At 42.8% G+C, this 17036-nt stretch overlaps 1 protein-coding gene across 3 annotated transcripts in view; it reads left to right on the forward strand.

Moving 5' to 3' along the window:
• Positions 1-17036, forward strand: part of CCDC22 (CCC complex scaffolding subunit CCDC22) — a 92035-nt gene that overhangs the window by 64433 nt on the left and 10566 nt on the right. For all 3 annotated transcript variants that reach the window (XM_085897454.1, XM_085897455.1, XM_085897456.1), the window contains 6 exons: positions 1615-1731; positions 2293-2394; positions 3365-3472; positions 3628-3723; positions 3951-4010; positions 5388-5462. In XM_085897454.1, the coding sequence (XP_085753580.1) occupies positions 1615-1731; positions 2293-2394; positions 3365-3472; positions 3628-3723; positions 3951-4010; positions 5388-5462 (558 nt within the window). The remainder of the gene's footprint in view (positions 1-1614; positions 1732-2292; positions 2395-3364; positions 3473-3627; positions 3724-3950; positions 4011-5387; positions 5463-17036) is intronic.

Consider the following 17036-nt stretch of genomic DNA (forward strand, 5'->3'; position numbering starts at 1 on the left):
TTAAGCGTCCTAAGCGATCGCAAAAACCGAAGACAAAATTAAAATCGAAGTTAAAACGAACTCGTAATGTCGAGTGAAGCAAAAATACTCCATTTCTCAATGTGAATTTACGGAATTATGTTTGACCTCACTATGACCTTGACCTCTGACCGATTTTGACCAAAATCTAATCAGCACTAGTATTCACCCTCCTGAATCACGTGGTGTAATTTGACATTGGTAGCTTTTTCCGTTCTCGAGTTATCGTGCCTACAAATAAACCACTGTCACCCGTAGGGTGACCCGTATCTTGCCAAAAGGTGACCACGTGTGACTTCTTTAAGGTCACACTGAGGTGAACAGAGCTGCTATCCACCTGGAGCGACTCCTTGAGGAATATCTGCCAACGAGAGATTCCGATGAGAATCGTTCTACAGAGTAACCATGAAAAATATGCTTTTGCCTCATAACGTCACCAAATGACGTCATGATGTCTCAAGCTTGACATATCTAGAAAGCACTCATCGAGGTGTTCAATTTGAGGTACTACACGATATGGTTCCTAAAACTTGAAAATTTGACCTTAGGGTCAAATATGTTTGACCTTAGGCGCTAACCATGAAGGTCAAGGCCAATCGTCACCAAAAATTAATCAGCTGAGCGCCAGACCATGAGCTATATTCCCATGAAGTGTGAAAATGATCCGATCAAAATTACTCAAAAAATAAGGGTTTCGTCGACTCCCCTGATTTGCGACAAAGTGACCTTGACCTTTGACCTTGACCTTCAAAGTTTTGTGCACTGAAAGGAACCTCTATAGGCCTCTGATATGCGAAGTTACAAAACTTTCCAATGATAACTGTGCTCTGCAGAATTTTTTATACGTGATGACAGACAAACAAAAAAAAAAAAATACAAGCTGACTAACATATCTTGCAAAAACTTTGTTTTGGCAAGATAACAAACAAACAAACAGAAACGGAAGCCATCAATATACTTACGAAATATTTAGATTTCATAAGTCACAAACACACAAACAAACAAACAGAAACGGGTCATCAATATACTTACGAAATCTTTAGATTTCGTAAGTAACAAACACACAAACAAACACATAAACAAACACACAAACAAACAAACAGAAACGGAAGTGATCAATATACTTACGAAATCTTTAGATTTCGTAAGTAACAAGCAGACCCAAATGCAATACCCTCTCCTTCGGCGAGGGTAATTAACGTGTGAAATGAAGGTGGCATTGGTTGCCACAGACAAAGTTTGGCTACCAAAGAAGTATGCCAGACTGTGGAACGCTTGTGACGTCTCTTGCTTAAGATTCAGGGGCTTCATCCATTATTGAGAGAAAAATAGTTGAGTGACTCAGATGAAATCCAAAACTGATGACCACAGCTCGTGCCATTTGAGAAGAGAGACTTGATGTTGCTTGCATTGGATACATTCCATGACACTTTCTGCCCAATCTTTGGCACACTGTAACTGTTTGGCCCTGCTGGATTTGTAACATATATTTGTTTTATTTCGCTCGTATAAAGTGATGCGTTGTTGTGTCAATGACCCGTAATGAAGCATATTTAAAAGTCTTTGTAATTTACTCCAGATGTGTATGTGCCACAGGCTATGGTGGAAGGGAGTGTTCAACGGATCGCAAATCTTTCAGGCCAATGGGAGGGGCACCGTGCCCCCTTGTTACAGAAAATCAGGGAGCTACGCCAGTTGCAACTCAACCAAGAGGTGACTGGGCTTCTCAAGGAGCCAGGATACATGGATGGTTTGAGGTTAACCTCAACTCCTCTTTGTTCTGGATAATCATAAAAGAATAACAAACCACTGGAAGTTGTCGAGTTGTAGAAGCATCACGAAAAGTGTGTGTCGTGACATCATAGCTGAGCAAAGCATTGAGGGTACTTCCAATATTGCAACGAATATTTTATCACGTGACAGGCGACCAGCGTTGCGCAATGTTGTTTCTACCAAACTGTGAAATTTCCTTGAGATTCGCTGTACAGTTTAGTGATGCTTCTCTCACTTCGTTTGTTTGACTGATGCAAAATACTGAAAAGTGGATGTGCATTTCCGGTTATGAAAATGGTAAGTCAAAAAGTGTCGGAGAGTCTTGAACCATCCTCACTAGATATTGTAGATAATACTGGAAACAGTGGTAAATAGGCGATCATTCTTTGCATTTATGTGGCTGTTGTCTTGCATCCCTTGCTCTGTGGAGATGATGATAATGACTATGTTCATATGATTGGTGTTGAAAGAGCTGTGTGGTTCTCGCTGATTTATCTGCAGGAGAAGTTGGCGTGGAAAATGACGCATCTACGGGAGGTGCGAGACAAGAGACGCCGCATAGCTGTCGAGGTGCAGGCCAAAGAGGAATTGCAGAGGCAACTGGTAAGATGGCAATAATAACCTCAAATCTTTGTGCTCAAAGTAATCAGATATTTTATTAAATAATTCGAATAATCCAGGCATGTGTTTGCCATCCTTCATTTACCTCCACCAACGAAGGTGAAAGAGGTTATGTTTTGACCCTTCTCTGTCGATCTATCTGTCTGTCTGTTTGTTTGTGTGCAGGATATCTCAAAGTTGTGGACGGATCTGGATGAAAATTGGTGGGCAGGTTGTAGTGGGGCAACTTAGCATAACAATTGTGCATTTTGTGAGGAAAGCACCAAATTTGGCACACTCGTAGCCTATCATATTATGAACAGATTTGGATATTGGGCCATCTCAAAATTTTTGAAGGCAGTGGAAAATGGCTGCCACAGCCATCAGCGGCTGAATTTGAGATGGCCCAATATCCAAATCTGTTCATAATATGATAGGTTACTATTGTGCCAAATTTGGTGCTTTCCTTACAGAATGCACAATTGTTATGCTATATTTAGCTAAGTTGCCCCACTAATGGGTGTGTGACAAGGACAAACTGATTGGGTTTTGGTGGAGCTCCGGATCTGGATCCGACTACTAGAATTTTAAAAGTGATTCTTCGCCATTGAGAGACAGGGCCAAAAACGATATATCGCACGATATCTCAAAAAGATGTGGACAGATTTGGACGAAACTTGGTGGACATGTTGGGCGGGTGACGAAGACAAACTGATTCGATTTTGGTGAAGCTCCAAATCCGGATACGAGAATTATTTCATTTTTGAAGTGATTCTTCATCATTGAGAGATAGGGCCAAACACGATATCTACTGTAGCATGATATTTCAAAAATGTAATGAGCCCGATATGTTCTCGTGGATCAGGCATCGTGTGGCAGAAGTGTGCGCTCTACGGAGTGCCCTTCTAGTTTTGTTTGACTCACCAATGGTGTTGTGGTTTCTCATTACTTGCTCTTCACACTGGAACAACAGATTTCTGAATACGACGAAACTGCGCAAGACGTATCCCGCTCTGCCTATACACAGCGCATCCTGGAGATAGTCGGCAACATCAAAAAGCAAAAGGAAGAGATTGGCAAAGTAAGTTCCAGATATCTTCCAGATTCTAGCATTCTTAAAATTGGATACGAGCTCCCTCGATGATAATTATCAACCTAGCTCTGTTTGTTTGCTTGTTTTTTTGGGGTTCTTTTGAGAACACCGACAAAATTTCACCATTTTTTTTGGCATTCCAGATCCTGTCGGACACACGTGATGTGCAGAAAGAAATAAATGGCCTATCTGGAAAACTTGAAAGGACCTTTGCTGTAGCAGAAGACTTGATCTTTAAGGTGAACATTTTGCACACATCCGTTGTCAACAGCTTCTTCTCATGTTTAGTGTGTGAAGAAGCACAGTTGCACAGCAAGATAATCTTGCCCAAGATAATCAAGATAAGATAAGATGGTAAAGTAGTTGTGACACTATTCAGTTATAAGTCAGTTGGTTCGAATTCTGGATATCAGTTTATTGCAAACTGGTTGCTGCAACCTCTAAACTTTCTACCCTCCCGTTTCAGGATGCAAAAACAGACGAGACTGCAAGGAAGGTTTATAAACATCTTGCGGCGTTACATGAGGTACACGGAGCACTTCTTCACGAAGCCCCTCATCTTTATTTTGTAAATCCCTTTTGTTGATTTCCAAGCCAGGAATTTATTGCTGCCATTCAACCCAAACAAAGATTTTATATTTTTGTTCCATGCTGAGTAAAATCTTGCACTATTCCCACCAAAGGTCATGGGAAGCCCCTTTCTGGTTGCGAGAATTACCTTCGCATGTCTGATTTGCATAACAAGAAGAATTGGTCAGTGCAATAAGTCAGGGAACACACTCTTTGCTCAGTTTCAGAAAATTATGTCCCAGAGGAAGGAGTTAATGAAGTTCCAGCAAGGAATAATATTCTGCTGTTCATGGGTACCTCCATCAGGATGCTTCTTTCTACCATCCAAGCATCCCAAATTCAACTGTGGGGAACATTTATAAAGTTTAAGATTACTGGCAAGACTAACCATGACTGGAGACCATCAAAATTCATCTCAAGTAAAGAGAACCCTGAAACTGATTGTTAGATGCAACAGACATTACTCTTTCATCATATCATACTGTGAACATGTGTCGAAAGGGTTCAGGAGGTAATTTGCAGGACAGGCAAGCACAAGTACAGTTCGTCAAGCCATGCATTAGCATGGAAAACCATGACGGAGCAGCTGCACATGACTTTCTTCATTGTCAACCCAAAGCATAGCATGACATTTTGCAACAGAGAGTTTTGCAATATATTTTCCAACAGATAACACAGCATGATGTTGTGAAGCGAATTGGTATCCTGGGCCTCAATTTTTGAAACAGGTTTTTAAGTCTGGTGGTCGGTTCTGTAGATTGTGTTGGGATATCAATTTTTTTTTCATTCAAGTGTCTATGTTCATGGAGCAGCTAAATGATAAAGGGCAGCAGGTTTACTGATTACCAAAGGGTATCAATGGCAATGCTTTGGAGAGGAACATAATGGCAAATTATAAGCCTGTGTACAAGGGATTGTGGATGTGCAATGTGCAATGTGCATGGGTGAGCACTCGAGGTAGTGTTCGAAAGTGCTTGTGGAGAGATCGTGTTGGACTTGCCGACGTTGATGGTTTTTTTTTTTTTTTGGTTCACCAACAATGATCACAAATTCAGAATGAACTGGAGGATGCACTTTGTGGAAAAACGATGGAGAAGTCCATCTCCAAAATATCAACAACTGTTAACACCTGTTTGAATACAAGTCCATTCGAACTGTCATTAGGGTGCAGAGGCTGTAAAAAAAAAAACACATTGAATGGCTACATATGCCGGCTTGTTGTACATCGTCAACAAAATCGTTTCCCATGACTTGGTGGGAAAGCATAGTCTTCTCAATTTCAGTTCCTTTGCTGTGATCAATGTTGCCCCCTTATTTCTATCTTGTTCTGTAGAATTGCGGGCAGCTTATCGATACGATTGAAGACACCGGTGCAGTGATGCGGGAAATACGAGATCTGGAAGAGCAGGTACTTTTTATTTGGCAACTATCCTTTCACCACATCATGTCCGACAGGAAGGTTGCAGAGGTATCGAACTCTGGGGCAGTCGTGTCTGGGTTTTATTCCCACCACTGTTGGATTGGTGCTTTGCACCCAGGGCATTGCATGACAAAGTGTGCTGCCCCTTAGATTTATTTTTTTTCCTTTCCTTATTTTTTTTTTCCAGACTATGAGTTGCGTCGTCCTTCCAATGAAAGGGGTCTTAAAACTTTAAAAACATACAATGTTTTTTTTTTGTGTAACCCTCCCCTCCGACAACGTCAGGGATGGGGGACATAAAAATGAGCTTCGACTGACCACCATCTGTCCATGTACTTTTGTGTACACGATATTTCAAAAACCGTTGACCATTTAGCTTTCATATTGCAGATGTCTATTCCTCATGACGTTATCTCAACCTGATGAGATCACAGCTTCGATTGGCTGGATTTTGTTGCCATGGCAACCATCTTGGTAGCTCGGCTTGTGTATGTGATATTTCAATGATTGTTCAGGATTTAGCTTTCATATTACACAGATCTATTCCTCATACGACCCCCAAATGTGGGGGACCTAGAGTATCGGCTCTTTGTTGTTTTGGTGTAAATGCACAAGTCTCGAGCTGCCTTTACATCTCACTTTTCCACGTCTCAACCAAATGACCATGGAGTCGAGAGGTGCAATTAAAAGAGAAATACACACATGGAGAAAAGCTAAGCACAGGCTGAATTTTCCTGGATCATAACAATTACTGAGAAAATAATTCAGTCGTGAGAAGGGAGCGATTTTTATCTTGCCATGCTTGGTCAAGAGTAAGTTTGAGGTCATCTTGCATTGAAGGTCCCGCAATGGGGTTGTTCATGATTTTTTTTTTTTTTTTTTAATTTTCAGACCATGTGGAATCAAAAACTCGAGGGTGCCAAGATGGCACATCCTTGAGTGTTTTGCAGAAATGGCTGGTTTCTATGGTAACCATTCCCCCTACATTTTGACGTAAATGAGAAAAAAAACAAAATCTGCATATATCAGCAACTACAATAAGGAAAGAGAGAACAAATGGAAGACTCAATATTGCATTGAAGTCAACAGAAGGAACCCGAATTAGCAAAGAGCAAAGATGGAGTCATCAAGAAGAACCTGGATAGGATTTGGGTTGCAGCTGCTACTCCACAACCCTCAAACCCACCCAGGCATGGCCAAGTGAGCCTTAAAGAAAAATTTCTGCAAGAATTCACTTCTCCCTATACAGATAGCCAAATAAGGAGTAAAAGACATAAAAGAAAATGGAAAAAAAAATGCTCTGCATAAAGAAGGTGCAAAAACAGATCCCTGCAACGACAGAACAATCAGACTTCTCCCAATCAGCAAGGATATGGAATCCATCATCACTTCCGACATTAAATCCTTCCTCTTCTCCAATGGCTTGATTTCCGATCATCAATTTGGATTCAGACCAGGTCACCCTACCCTGGACATGCTGCTCCTACTTTCCCAACAATGGGTGGAGGTCCTCAATGCCAGACATATCACGTGCTTTCAATATGGTCTGGCACCCGCCCTGCTCACCAAACTCTTCCTATGGTATCCAAGGCCATCTCCACTCATCGCTCACAGACTTTCTCTCTTGTCACAGTCAACGTGTGGCCCTTAATGGAATTCTCTCATCCTCTCTTCCTGTCTTGGCCTAAGGCAGTGTTGTGAGCCCTGTTATCTTCCTGGTTTTCATCAATGATCCCTCCTACTCTCTGGAAAATCCTCTTCATCTCTTTGCTGATGACTCCACCCTCTGCTGTACCATCTGTCATCCCTCAGATTGGCAAGCCGCAGCCTCTTCACTCTCTGCAGACGTGAATAAAATCACAAAACTGGTCCAACACTTGGAACATGTTTTCCAATCCTGACAAATCCCCCCCCCCCCTTGAAAAAGTCCTTTCATTCAAGCTTCTGAGTCTCACTATCTGCCATGATCTTTCCTGGGAAAGCCACATGTCCAAGCTGGCCTCCAAAGCCAGTCACTGTATTGGCATCCTCCATCATGCAAAGTCCTTCCTTGGCACACCTGAGCTCCTGACCACATGCAAAGCTTTCATCTGCAGCTTGATGGGATTCTGCTCTCCCCTCTGGGCTAGTACTCCCGCACCTCACCGTTCTCGGCTTCATGCTGTGGAAACCAAGGCATTTAGGATCATTGGTATCTCCCGTAGTGAGGCTGTCTTTGGGCCTCTCACTCTCTCGCCGCAGTCAGGTCAGTGGTCTTTCTGTCTTCTACCATATCCTCTCTGGCCTCGCCCCTCCCCTTGCTCTGACTGCGATATGCCCCCCCCCTTTAACCAATACTTCCGCATGGTGCTGAAGGTCCGCCAGCAACCTCTTTCTGGTAAAACTACCAAAATCGCGAATCACTGCTCACCTTCACTCTTCCCTCTTCCTTTTTTCCCGCCTTTGGAACAAACTCCCACACTCTCTTCAATCCCACTCTTACCTCCAGGTCTTCAAAACAGCTGTTCACCACCATCTCTTATCATCCACCATCCAAAACCATGATCTTTTCTTCCCCCGTTAATCTACCCCAAACCCACCTCCTTCAAATTCCCTGCTTTCCTTCCTGAAAGTCCCTGTAATGTCCATCTTGTTTACCCCGTGTATCCCGTCCCTTCCCTCTCCCTTCCACAGATCTCCTAATGTCTCTGATCCCCACTCTTTTGTGCTTCCCTTTCCCGCCTCACTTGTCTCCTACTCCCCTTGTTATACGTTGTGTGTGTTAGCTCTTATACAAGCCTCGACATTGTATATTTATCTATAATTCCAGCAATCTCTGTGTGTGTGTCTGTCTGCGACCGCTGTTTCTCGACAACCACTGGTCCGATCTAATTGAAACTTGCCAGGTATATTGCTGGGGCTCTGTGGATGTGCCTTTTCAAGGTTTGATATTAATCGGACAAGTGGTTCCCAAATTATGGGCATTTATTTACCAAACCAATGATAGGACACTGTGCTATGACGTCACGATTGACGTCACAATTCTTCTTTTTTTTCTTTTTTTTTTGCATGTATGGCTACGCATGTACGGGCACGCGAGAGCGAAGGAACGGCCTGTGTGGTTGTTGTTTCTGGAACGCGGTTTGAAAGTTTTTATTTTTATTTTTTGCACGTGCGGCCACGCACGTACGGGCCCGTACTAGTAAGTAATAAAAAGAGCAAGAATTCGACGGAATAAAGAGAAATGTGAAAAAGTCGAAAGAAGCGTGATGGGAAAGGAACAAAGAACAACAATTGTCGGGAAGAACCTCAATAGATGGTATTCTATTCAATTAGGTGTCTGTGTCGATATTTTCTGACACGAATAATGCATTGGACACATCATGGTGATGATGAAAGGTCAATTTCTTACTCCAATACCAAGGATATTCAAAAAATGCCAATTTAAACCTTGTTTGTTTGTTTTTTGTTGAATCAATTTTTTTTTTGAATCGGTTTTGTGCCACAACATGCGCATCAATCGAACGGCCCGTCATCAGCATTCAGACGCAACTTAAGTCATGGACAACTTTCGCAGCACCGGCACTTCGTCATAGACGCAACTTAGGTGATGGATATTTAAACAAAGGCATCATCGTACTTCATGCATAATAATAGGCTGCAAACATGGTATATACTGTGTATGACAAAAGTTTATCAATGTTGTCAATTTCTTGCACCATATCACGAAGAAGCTCTTCAACGACCGTTCTCATTGCTCGGAAGTTCTGTGGAAATCATTTGTCTGTCAGCATACGAGTAACCCCTCCAAAATCGCATTCCATGATATCTGACAGTCCAGCATCTGCTGTCAGGTTTCCGACGTGCCCAGTGAGGTTCATTATAAAGTGCATGCTTCCCAAGCGTAGAATGAAGTTGTTGAATCGTTCCTGGGTATGCCTGATGCCCATGTAATGGTCACTGCTACGTTGCGAAGTTGCTCGTCGCGTGTGAACGCCACATTAATTTGTCCAACCGACTTCACAAGCCTGTCTGCCAACAGCGTCAGTGTTAACGTATTATCTGGATCAGATGGCTTCATATGGATCAAAGGTGCATAGATGCACGTGGTTGCGGGTCGTACTGTGTGAAGAATGTGAAATGACAGAATGCTCCGGTGGATTGATTACCATTCAAGGTATTGAGATGATCTGTGGAGAGAACCGACTTCTTTGCTCGACTCGGTGGCACGTCTGGCTTTTTAGGCCCATCATATCTCTGTACTGGCACATCCTCATCCACTTGTACAGTCATTTCATCTTTCCTGATGGGTCGTATTGTTTCTCGGAGGAGTGTTTCATTTCACTTGTTACACATTTGTCAGAAGCATTGCAAGTGCATGTGTCGATTGCAAGTCGTGCTGACGCAAAATATTCACATCAATGTTGTCCACAACATCTTGTACAAGGCCTGCTCCTTCTTGTGATGTCTGGAGAAATCTTGTTACCCTTGCCAGAAGAGAGGGGTGTTGCATTTGGATCCGTTTCTTTGTTTGTCTGTTTGTCCCGCACAGAACGTGAGTGTGAATGAATTACATTTCACCCTTTCGAACCCTTAGACCCTTCACAACCGTAAGACCCCGTGGACCCAAATGACCTCGACGAACCGACCCTATGAACCCCGTTACATCCTTCAGAACCTTTAGACTTCTAAGACCTCTCAGACCCTTTAGAACCCTGAAGACCCTTCGACTCCTTTCTACCCTTTAGACCTTCACACCTTTCAGACCTTTTAATACCCTGTAGACCCCTTTGACCTTCAGACATTTAAAGATCCTTTCGACCCCTTGAGACAATTCCAACACTTTTGACCTGAAATTATACTCTTTCGACCCCTTTTGACCTTTCAAGATTCTTTCGACCTTTTCAGATCTTTTGACCTTTCCACTATTCGACCTTCAGACCTTTGACGTTTACACATTTGCAACGAGACCATTTCGACCTTCCATTTGCAATCAACGACCTTTAGTTGAGTACATTCCTCCTATTTAGTTTCCACGCAAAATGCACCACACAAAACGAGTCCTGGTGAGGGTCTGCAATCTCCGATTGCTCTTTGTTGTTGTGATTGGTTTTGATGCAATGGCTGCAGATTTGCGAAACCTCAACACTTCATCATTTGAGCACACAACACCACACTTGTGTAACTGTTGAATTAATGATTCTTCCTTGATCAGTCGGCGAGAATACATTTCTGACGTGCTGCTCCAGCGCATGCTCCCATACCTGACCTGGCCTGACCTTTATCAGTGCACTTATTGTTGTTTGCAGTGGAGCCAGGCTTTTGCTGAGCAGACTTGTGATAACGTTGCAAATCATTATTGTCAGAAGTTCTGAGCTGTTTGGTAAAAGTTTTGTGAAAAGCTCCATGATGGTTTGACTCGTGTATTATTTTGCCAAATCGGTGTTCATGAATGACATCTTCTGTGAAACGCATTTACACTGCAATCAGAAACGTTCTTGTTGACACGATGACGCCTCCATAACGTTGGTGTAGTTTGTATAGTTAAAATAATATAAAATGACCGTTTTTACAGCCATTTTTCCCTGCTGTGCAGGGGTTTGGCTTTTTCTTGAGGCAATGTTTTAAGTCCGGATGCCCTTCCTGACGCCAACCCTGGTCGCCTCTTACGACACACAGGGATAAGGTACACCTATTCTAACCGGGGCATACACCGGGACCAGTACACTGGCACTCATTTCGCCGACCTCGGAAGGATGACAGGCTGAGTTAACCCCCTGGTGTATTAATTCAGTGGCTCAACGGGGCTTGAACTCAGGACCCTGGGATCCCAAGCCGCTGCCCTAACCACTGCGCCAACACCAGGCTTGTAGTTTGTATAATTATTTCCGATAAATTTATTATCTGTGATTAATCAGCACCTATTACAGAAAACAGTTTGTCATAAGCTGTTTCTTTCATTGCTGATGCATGAACTTCAGCAGCACTGGAAGCTGTACCGATTTGTGTTCATCAAATTTGGTCTTGCAGTCAGTCATCTGCTGCATGCAGCTCACTGACAGGTCCTTGTCCTGTTTTGAATGGTTTCTGGTGACCATGGTCAGCAGTTCTACATAAGACTGCTCACTTCCGATGATTCGGATTCTCCCTGTCTGGTTCGCATGGATCTTCAAAAAACAAGTGTCCCTTGAAATCAAAATTGCGAAGGTCACGGCGGCATTGACGGTTTCCTTGAGGTCGTGGGGAAATGGAACGAGCTTCTGATTTCTGTAAACCTCTTCGGTTGTGACTTTGAGGTGTACGTCGAAATTCAGTTTTTGTGATGGTGCACTGCGAAATTGGGATTATCAGAGAATTTCCTGCAATGTCCACCACATGCAAACAATCATCTCCATGTTTGCTTGCATTGATGATACTTGATATCCCTCGTTGTGCACAAACTGATATTGTCTGACCGGGATTACTGCAGGCACCAACTTTGCTGAATACACACTATATTCTTGTTTTCTGAAAATTTAGAAAGCCAACAGTTAACTATGTGAAAGGCATTACTTACTGGTGCACGCTTTTAACTATACTTGACTTCTTCTTTAACGGCCACAATTATTCCCACATTATTGTGGAGTTGGCCAGGGGAAGCTTGGCCCAAGTCTTTCATGAACCTGCTGGCCAAGCCTGACGTTCGACTGAGGTTAGGGCAGGAATTTGGAATTTGTTCATGGTGCCTGTGATGGCTTGCCTACTCTTCGCGAAGGACGCCATCAGATATTTAACGTCCACCAACTAATGCCCGCAGACGGGAAGTCCAATTTGACGTTCACCCGAGGGACAGCACACACATTGATGAAACACCAGGATGACAAGTTTATAGCTGGGCCAAGATTCAAACCCAGGCTAGGCAGCTTCGAGGCAAGTGTCTTTACTATACTTGACTGCAATGTTTCATTGAGGTCTCGGGTCCAACCTTTCATTTTGGTTCGAAAAATAAATTGAATCGTTTTTATCAATGGAAACGTGATTATCGGATTTTTCGTTCAGTAAAGTACACAATCGATATATTACACACACACACACACACACACACACACACACACACACACACACACACACACACACACACACACACACACACACACACACACACACACACACACACACACACACACACACACACACACACACACACACACACACACACACACACATACACACACACACACACACACACCTTCATAAAGCATATATATTACGAGCGGGGTGTGCTTACACATTGTGTAAGCATACGAACTGCGTTTCCCCATTGTATCAGGGTCGCTCACCTGCATTTGATTTTTCATTTATTTATTTTCATTTTTTTTTTCATTTATGGATGTTGTCCGACGATTCTATGATGTTATTTTTTCTGGTGTACTGGCTTTGATGTCAATCAGCACGCAAAATTTCAGCTTTCTACGTCACTCGTAAGGCACTGATCTTTAATATCAGTTAGTTATTCAGTGGTCAGAAAGAGCTGTGTATATAGTTACGGTTGTGGGGGTACATGGAAGAATTTAATAGGGAATATAGCATTGTGTTGAGTTGCTTGGTCCGTGGACATGTTGGAGGCATCTGAATGTAACTAAGTAGGGAACCTGTGAGCTTAAGTGTTACGTGTTACCACACGAGGGGGTGGTGTCGTTTTAATTAGCTAGGGTTTAAGAATAAGCTTCCCCAGTATGTAATCACCCCTCTGTGATTTTTCCCTTTGTTTTTTTTATATTTTAAGATCGGCAATAAAGGTGGGGAACATGTCACTGAAACCACAACAAGCGGGCAGAAAGCCCCGCCTTCATAGGGTGACAACAGACAAAGTCAAGCCACCGAGGCCGATGATTGATGGGCGTGACGTCAGAAGCTCGCCGAGCATGCAGAATCCCTGCCTTCCTGGGTTTCGTGTGAGCAGGCCACGCCCCGGAGGCGGGAGGATATAGGCGTGATTGAGAGGAAGGCTCGTTTGCATATTTTGGAGAGCCATCATCAAAGAGGAAGGGGGTTGCGTTTTTTGAAGAGGGGAGAGCAGAGGGTGAGCGCATGCCGAGGACGACGACACGACCCTTGTGTTTGTGTTGAGGCAATTTGCCTCGTGTGGTGAAGCAAGACGCTGGCTTTTGGCTCTTGGTTGCGTCGGTGAGGACTTATCGGCGCATGAAGCTGTTTCACTGGGTCTCTGAGCTTTGGTGTGGAGTGCCCGTTTCGCAGATGGCCTGGCGTGTGTTTGTCCCACTACGAGAGAAGCGCCATTTTGTTGCACACGTCTGCACATGCGAATAGAAGCACCTCCATTCCAAGTTTCACAAAGACCAGCTCTGGACCAAGCTAAGTACAAGAATAGTTGAAAGGAAGGGTTTTCTTTTTATTTTGTTTCTCCGTTGTCTGTATTTGAGTCTGTGTTAGGAGGCATCTCGACTGAAGGATTTATATGTTTCATGTTACGATCATTACCTTTTGAATTATTGTCCTTTGTAAATATTTATTTATTTTCATTAAATGTACTGTATTCCTTTTAAGAAGCTGGATCCATGTATTTTTAGTGTGGTTCGAGTATAAACCCCCCTTGTGTTGTCCTGGTGCAGCGCCCCTCCGCCATTGTGCCCTATGCCCTTCGAGCACGTGTTATAATCTCCGAGGATCAACGTGTCTGCCTCTTATTCATAAGGAACTGCTCAGCCGTCCGGGGGCTGGCGGTGTTAACCGCCCTCACTACAATTTGGGTCGGGGGGTTTACGTGGGCTGGTCACCCCCACGGACAATATAATGCGTATATATAAAAATATATTTATATACAGTATATATATATATATATATATATATATCCTTGTACTATTTAGTGTGTATGTGTATATACCTTGGGATTGTATCTTAATTTTGTTAAATTTCATTAAAATATTTTGGTGGGTTTTTTTTTTGGCCTTGGTATTAAAGTCAGAAATTGACTTTTAATCATCACTGTACTGTGTTCAATGGATTCCTCATGTCAAAAAACAGAAATGGACACCTTATTGAATATGATAGATCAGTTACAGTTGCTGATATATGCAGATTCTGTTTTTTCTCATTTACATCCAAACGGAGGGGAGCGGTTCCCATATAAACCAGTCATTTCTGCAAGGTGCTCAAGGGTGCCAGTTTGGCACCTTCAAATTTCAGATTCTACATGGTCTGAAGATACAAAATCAAGAACAACTCGTTGTGGGACCTTTAATGCAAGGCCAGACAAAAAAAATGCCACTTTAGCTGCCAGACTATGCTTGGACAACAAAATATGAATGATCCTCTTGGAGGGTGGTCCCCTCTCTTATCTTGTCTGTCCCTCACCGGTTCAATAGGGACAGATCTCATTACATCTTCCTTAATCTAGATAACCTCTGCTGCACACAACACTGCCTTCCAATGGTGCACAACCACAGAATGACTTAACTCAAACACGAAGTCCGTGTTGCAGATTTTAAAAATCAAAAAAAATCTATTCTACGTGAGCACACCGTCCATGCTCGAGACTTAGAATTTGAAAACTACCCCATACAGCACACACCTAACACTATGTCTGACAAGCCCGATTAGAGCTGAATTTTCTCTGTTGGAGATCACCCTTGGTCATCTTTAGCATCATTGGTTTGTTGATGTTTGCATACCGATCTGCTGATAACAGTCTAGTGGAAGCCAAAATGACGTCCACTTTCTCTGTCGGACACCCCAGTATTGTTCATCCCAATAATTTAGCCATCTTTGGGCTTCACAAAGTCTTCTATTGGCCACTGGTAACATAGTTCATCATTGGAAGTACAGTATGCAATGATATCGTTACCTTGACCAAGTGAAAGTGTTTTTTCAAGTTGATAACCCATAAGGACTAGACACGCGTTCAGTGTGCAAAATTTCCTTGGCAAATTTATGAACGGAAAACACAGCCTGTACAAGGAGGGTTCTTTCAGTTGTTTCAAAGAAAATTTGAATTTGATTCAATATTTTTTTCACAAACTGTACTATTTTGTCAGTGTGCTTAACTTCCTTCCACATGTCTAGTTCATTTTACCAGCCATACAACCGTCTGCAATTTATTCTCCTGCCTATTTTTTTTTTCAGTCCATCACACAATCTGTAATTTTTACACATTTAAAATGTTTGAATTGCATGAAATGATGTGACAATGCTGGTCAAAGCATTCTGGGTAAAACCAAGATGGTGGCTATCATACATTCACTGTGGAACAACAGAGGTGCATCACTGAGTTCCTTGTGAAAGAGACTGATTATTTATTATTTCGTATGCAGCCTGTTGCTGCTGGTTGCATCATTGCTGGGAGTGCGGCTATGCCGCTGATGTAATACCCCCTGTTTCCAATAAGCTGGTCCATATTTTTCTGACCTCAGAAGGATGACAAGCTGAGTCAACCCAACTGGTGTTATTTAATGACACGACAGGGGCTTGAACTGAAGACCCTAATATCTTAAGCCAGCTTTAATCATTAAGCCAATGCCAGGCTTCGGAGATTGATAACATTGGTGATGCATTTCTTTTATGTAGTTGTATAAATGGTACATTAGGGCTCAACATCAGCAATGAATTGGTGAGCGATCTTGAACCTTCTCATGTGCAGCCGACTGTTGTCACCAAAGCAAGCATTGAACATGTTGAACAGCAAATGCTGGAAAATCTCTGAATCCGAGGAAGTTGGTACGAAGTCGATATACCAAAGGACCTCACATCAAAAGTCAACTCTTGTGGCCATTGCAGCAGAGTTGGAACACACCCAGAGGAAGGGAGAAGATTTCTTGAAAGGGATTGTGATGTCATCGATCTGGGTCCATCATTTCATGCCAGCATCAAAGTGAGCCAGCATGGTGGAACGCCAAATAATATTCAAGGTTCATCCATCATCGGGAAAGCTTATGGTAATAGTGACTTTGCACCTTCCCAGTTTAATCCTAGCGGAATTTCTTTAATGTGGGAAAATAATCAGTGCATATTCTACAGTGACTTGTCAAAGATGTGAGGGAAGCAATTCTGTTGAGGACGGCCAGGTAAGCTGTCTCAGGGCGTCACTTTACTGCATGATAATGTTCGCCCTCACACAGGCAAATGTGACCATGACTACTCTGCAGGGATGGGTTACAAAGCACGAAATGATCATCCATGCAATCCAGACTTTGTCATCTTGTGATTTACATCTCTTTAGACCAACCAGAGAACATGTGTAGCAGTGATTTTCCAAATGAGGAAGACTTCAAAGAACACATTCCGAAATGGTGACATGCCATCTCAGTTTTCAACACAGCACAGAACGACACTGGCACATCGATGGAGACAAGTGTGCACATGTAGCAATGGATTTGCCTTGAGAAATAGGTTGTTTAATGAAACCCCACTGTACTTTTCGATTTTTCGCAATTGAGTCCATATCTCCCTTGAACAAGCCCTCGTACCTTTATTACTATTCATTAATATTTATGGAGCCTTGCTGATTAAGCATTGCATTTTCACGAAGTTACTGGTTGAGTACAGTAAACCCTCCGATATCGTGGGTTTCTACCGATAACGGGCAAC

Source organism: Eptatretus burgeri, chromosome 10 (assembly GCF_056783735.1).
Source record: "Eptatretus burgeri isolate ZD-2024b chromosome 10, Ebu_testis_v1, whole genome shotgun sequence".
Classification (NCBI taxonomy): domain Eukaryota; kingdom Metazoa; phylum Chordata; class Myxini; order Myxiniformes; family Myxinidae; genus Eptatretus; species Eptatretus burgeri.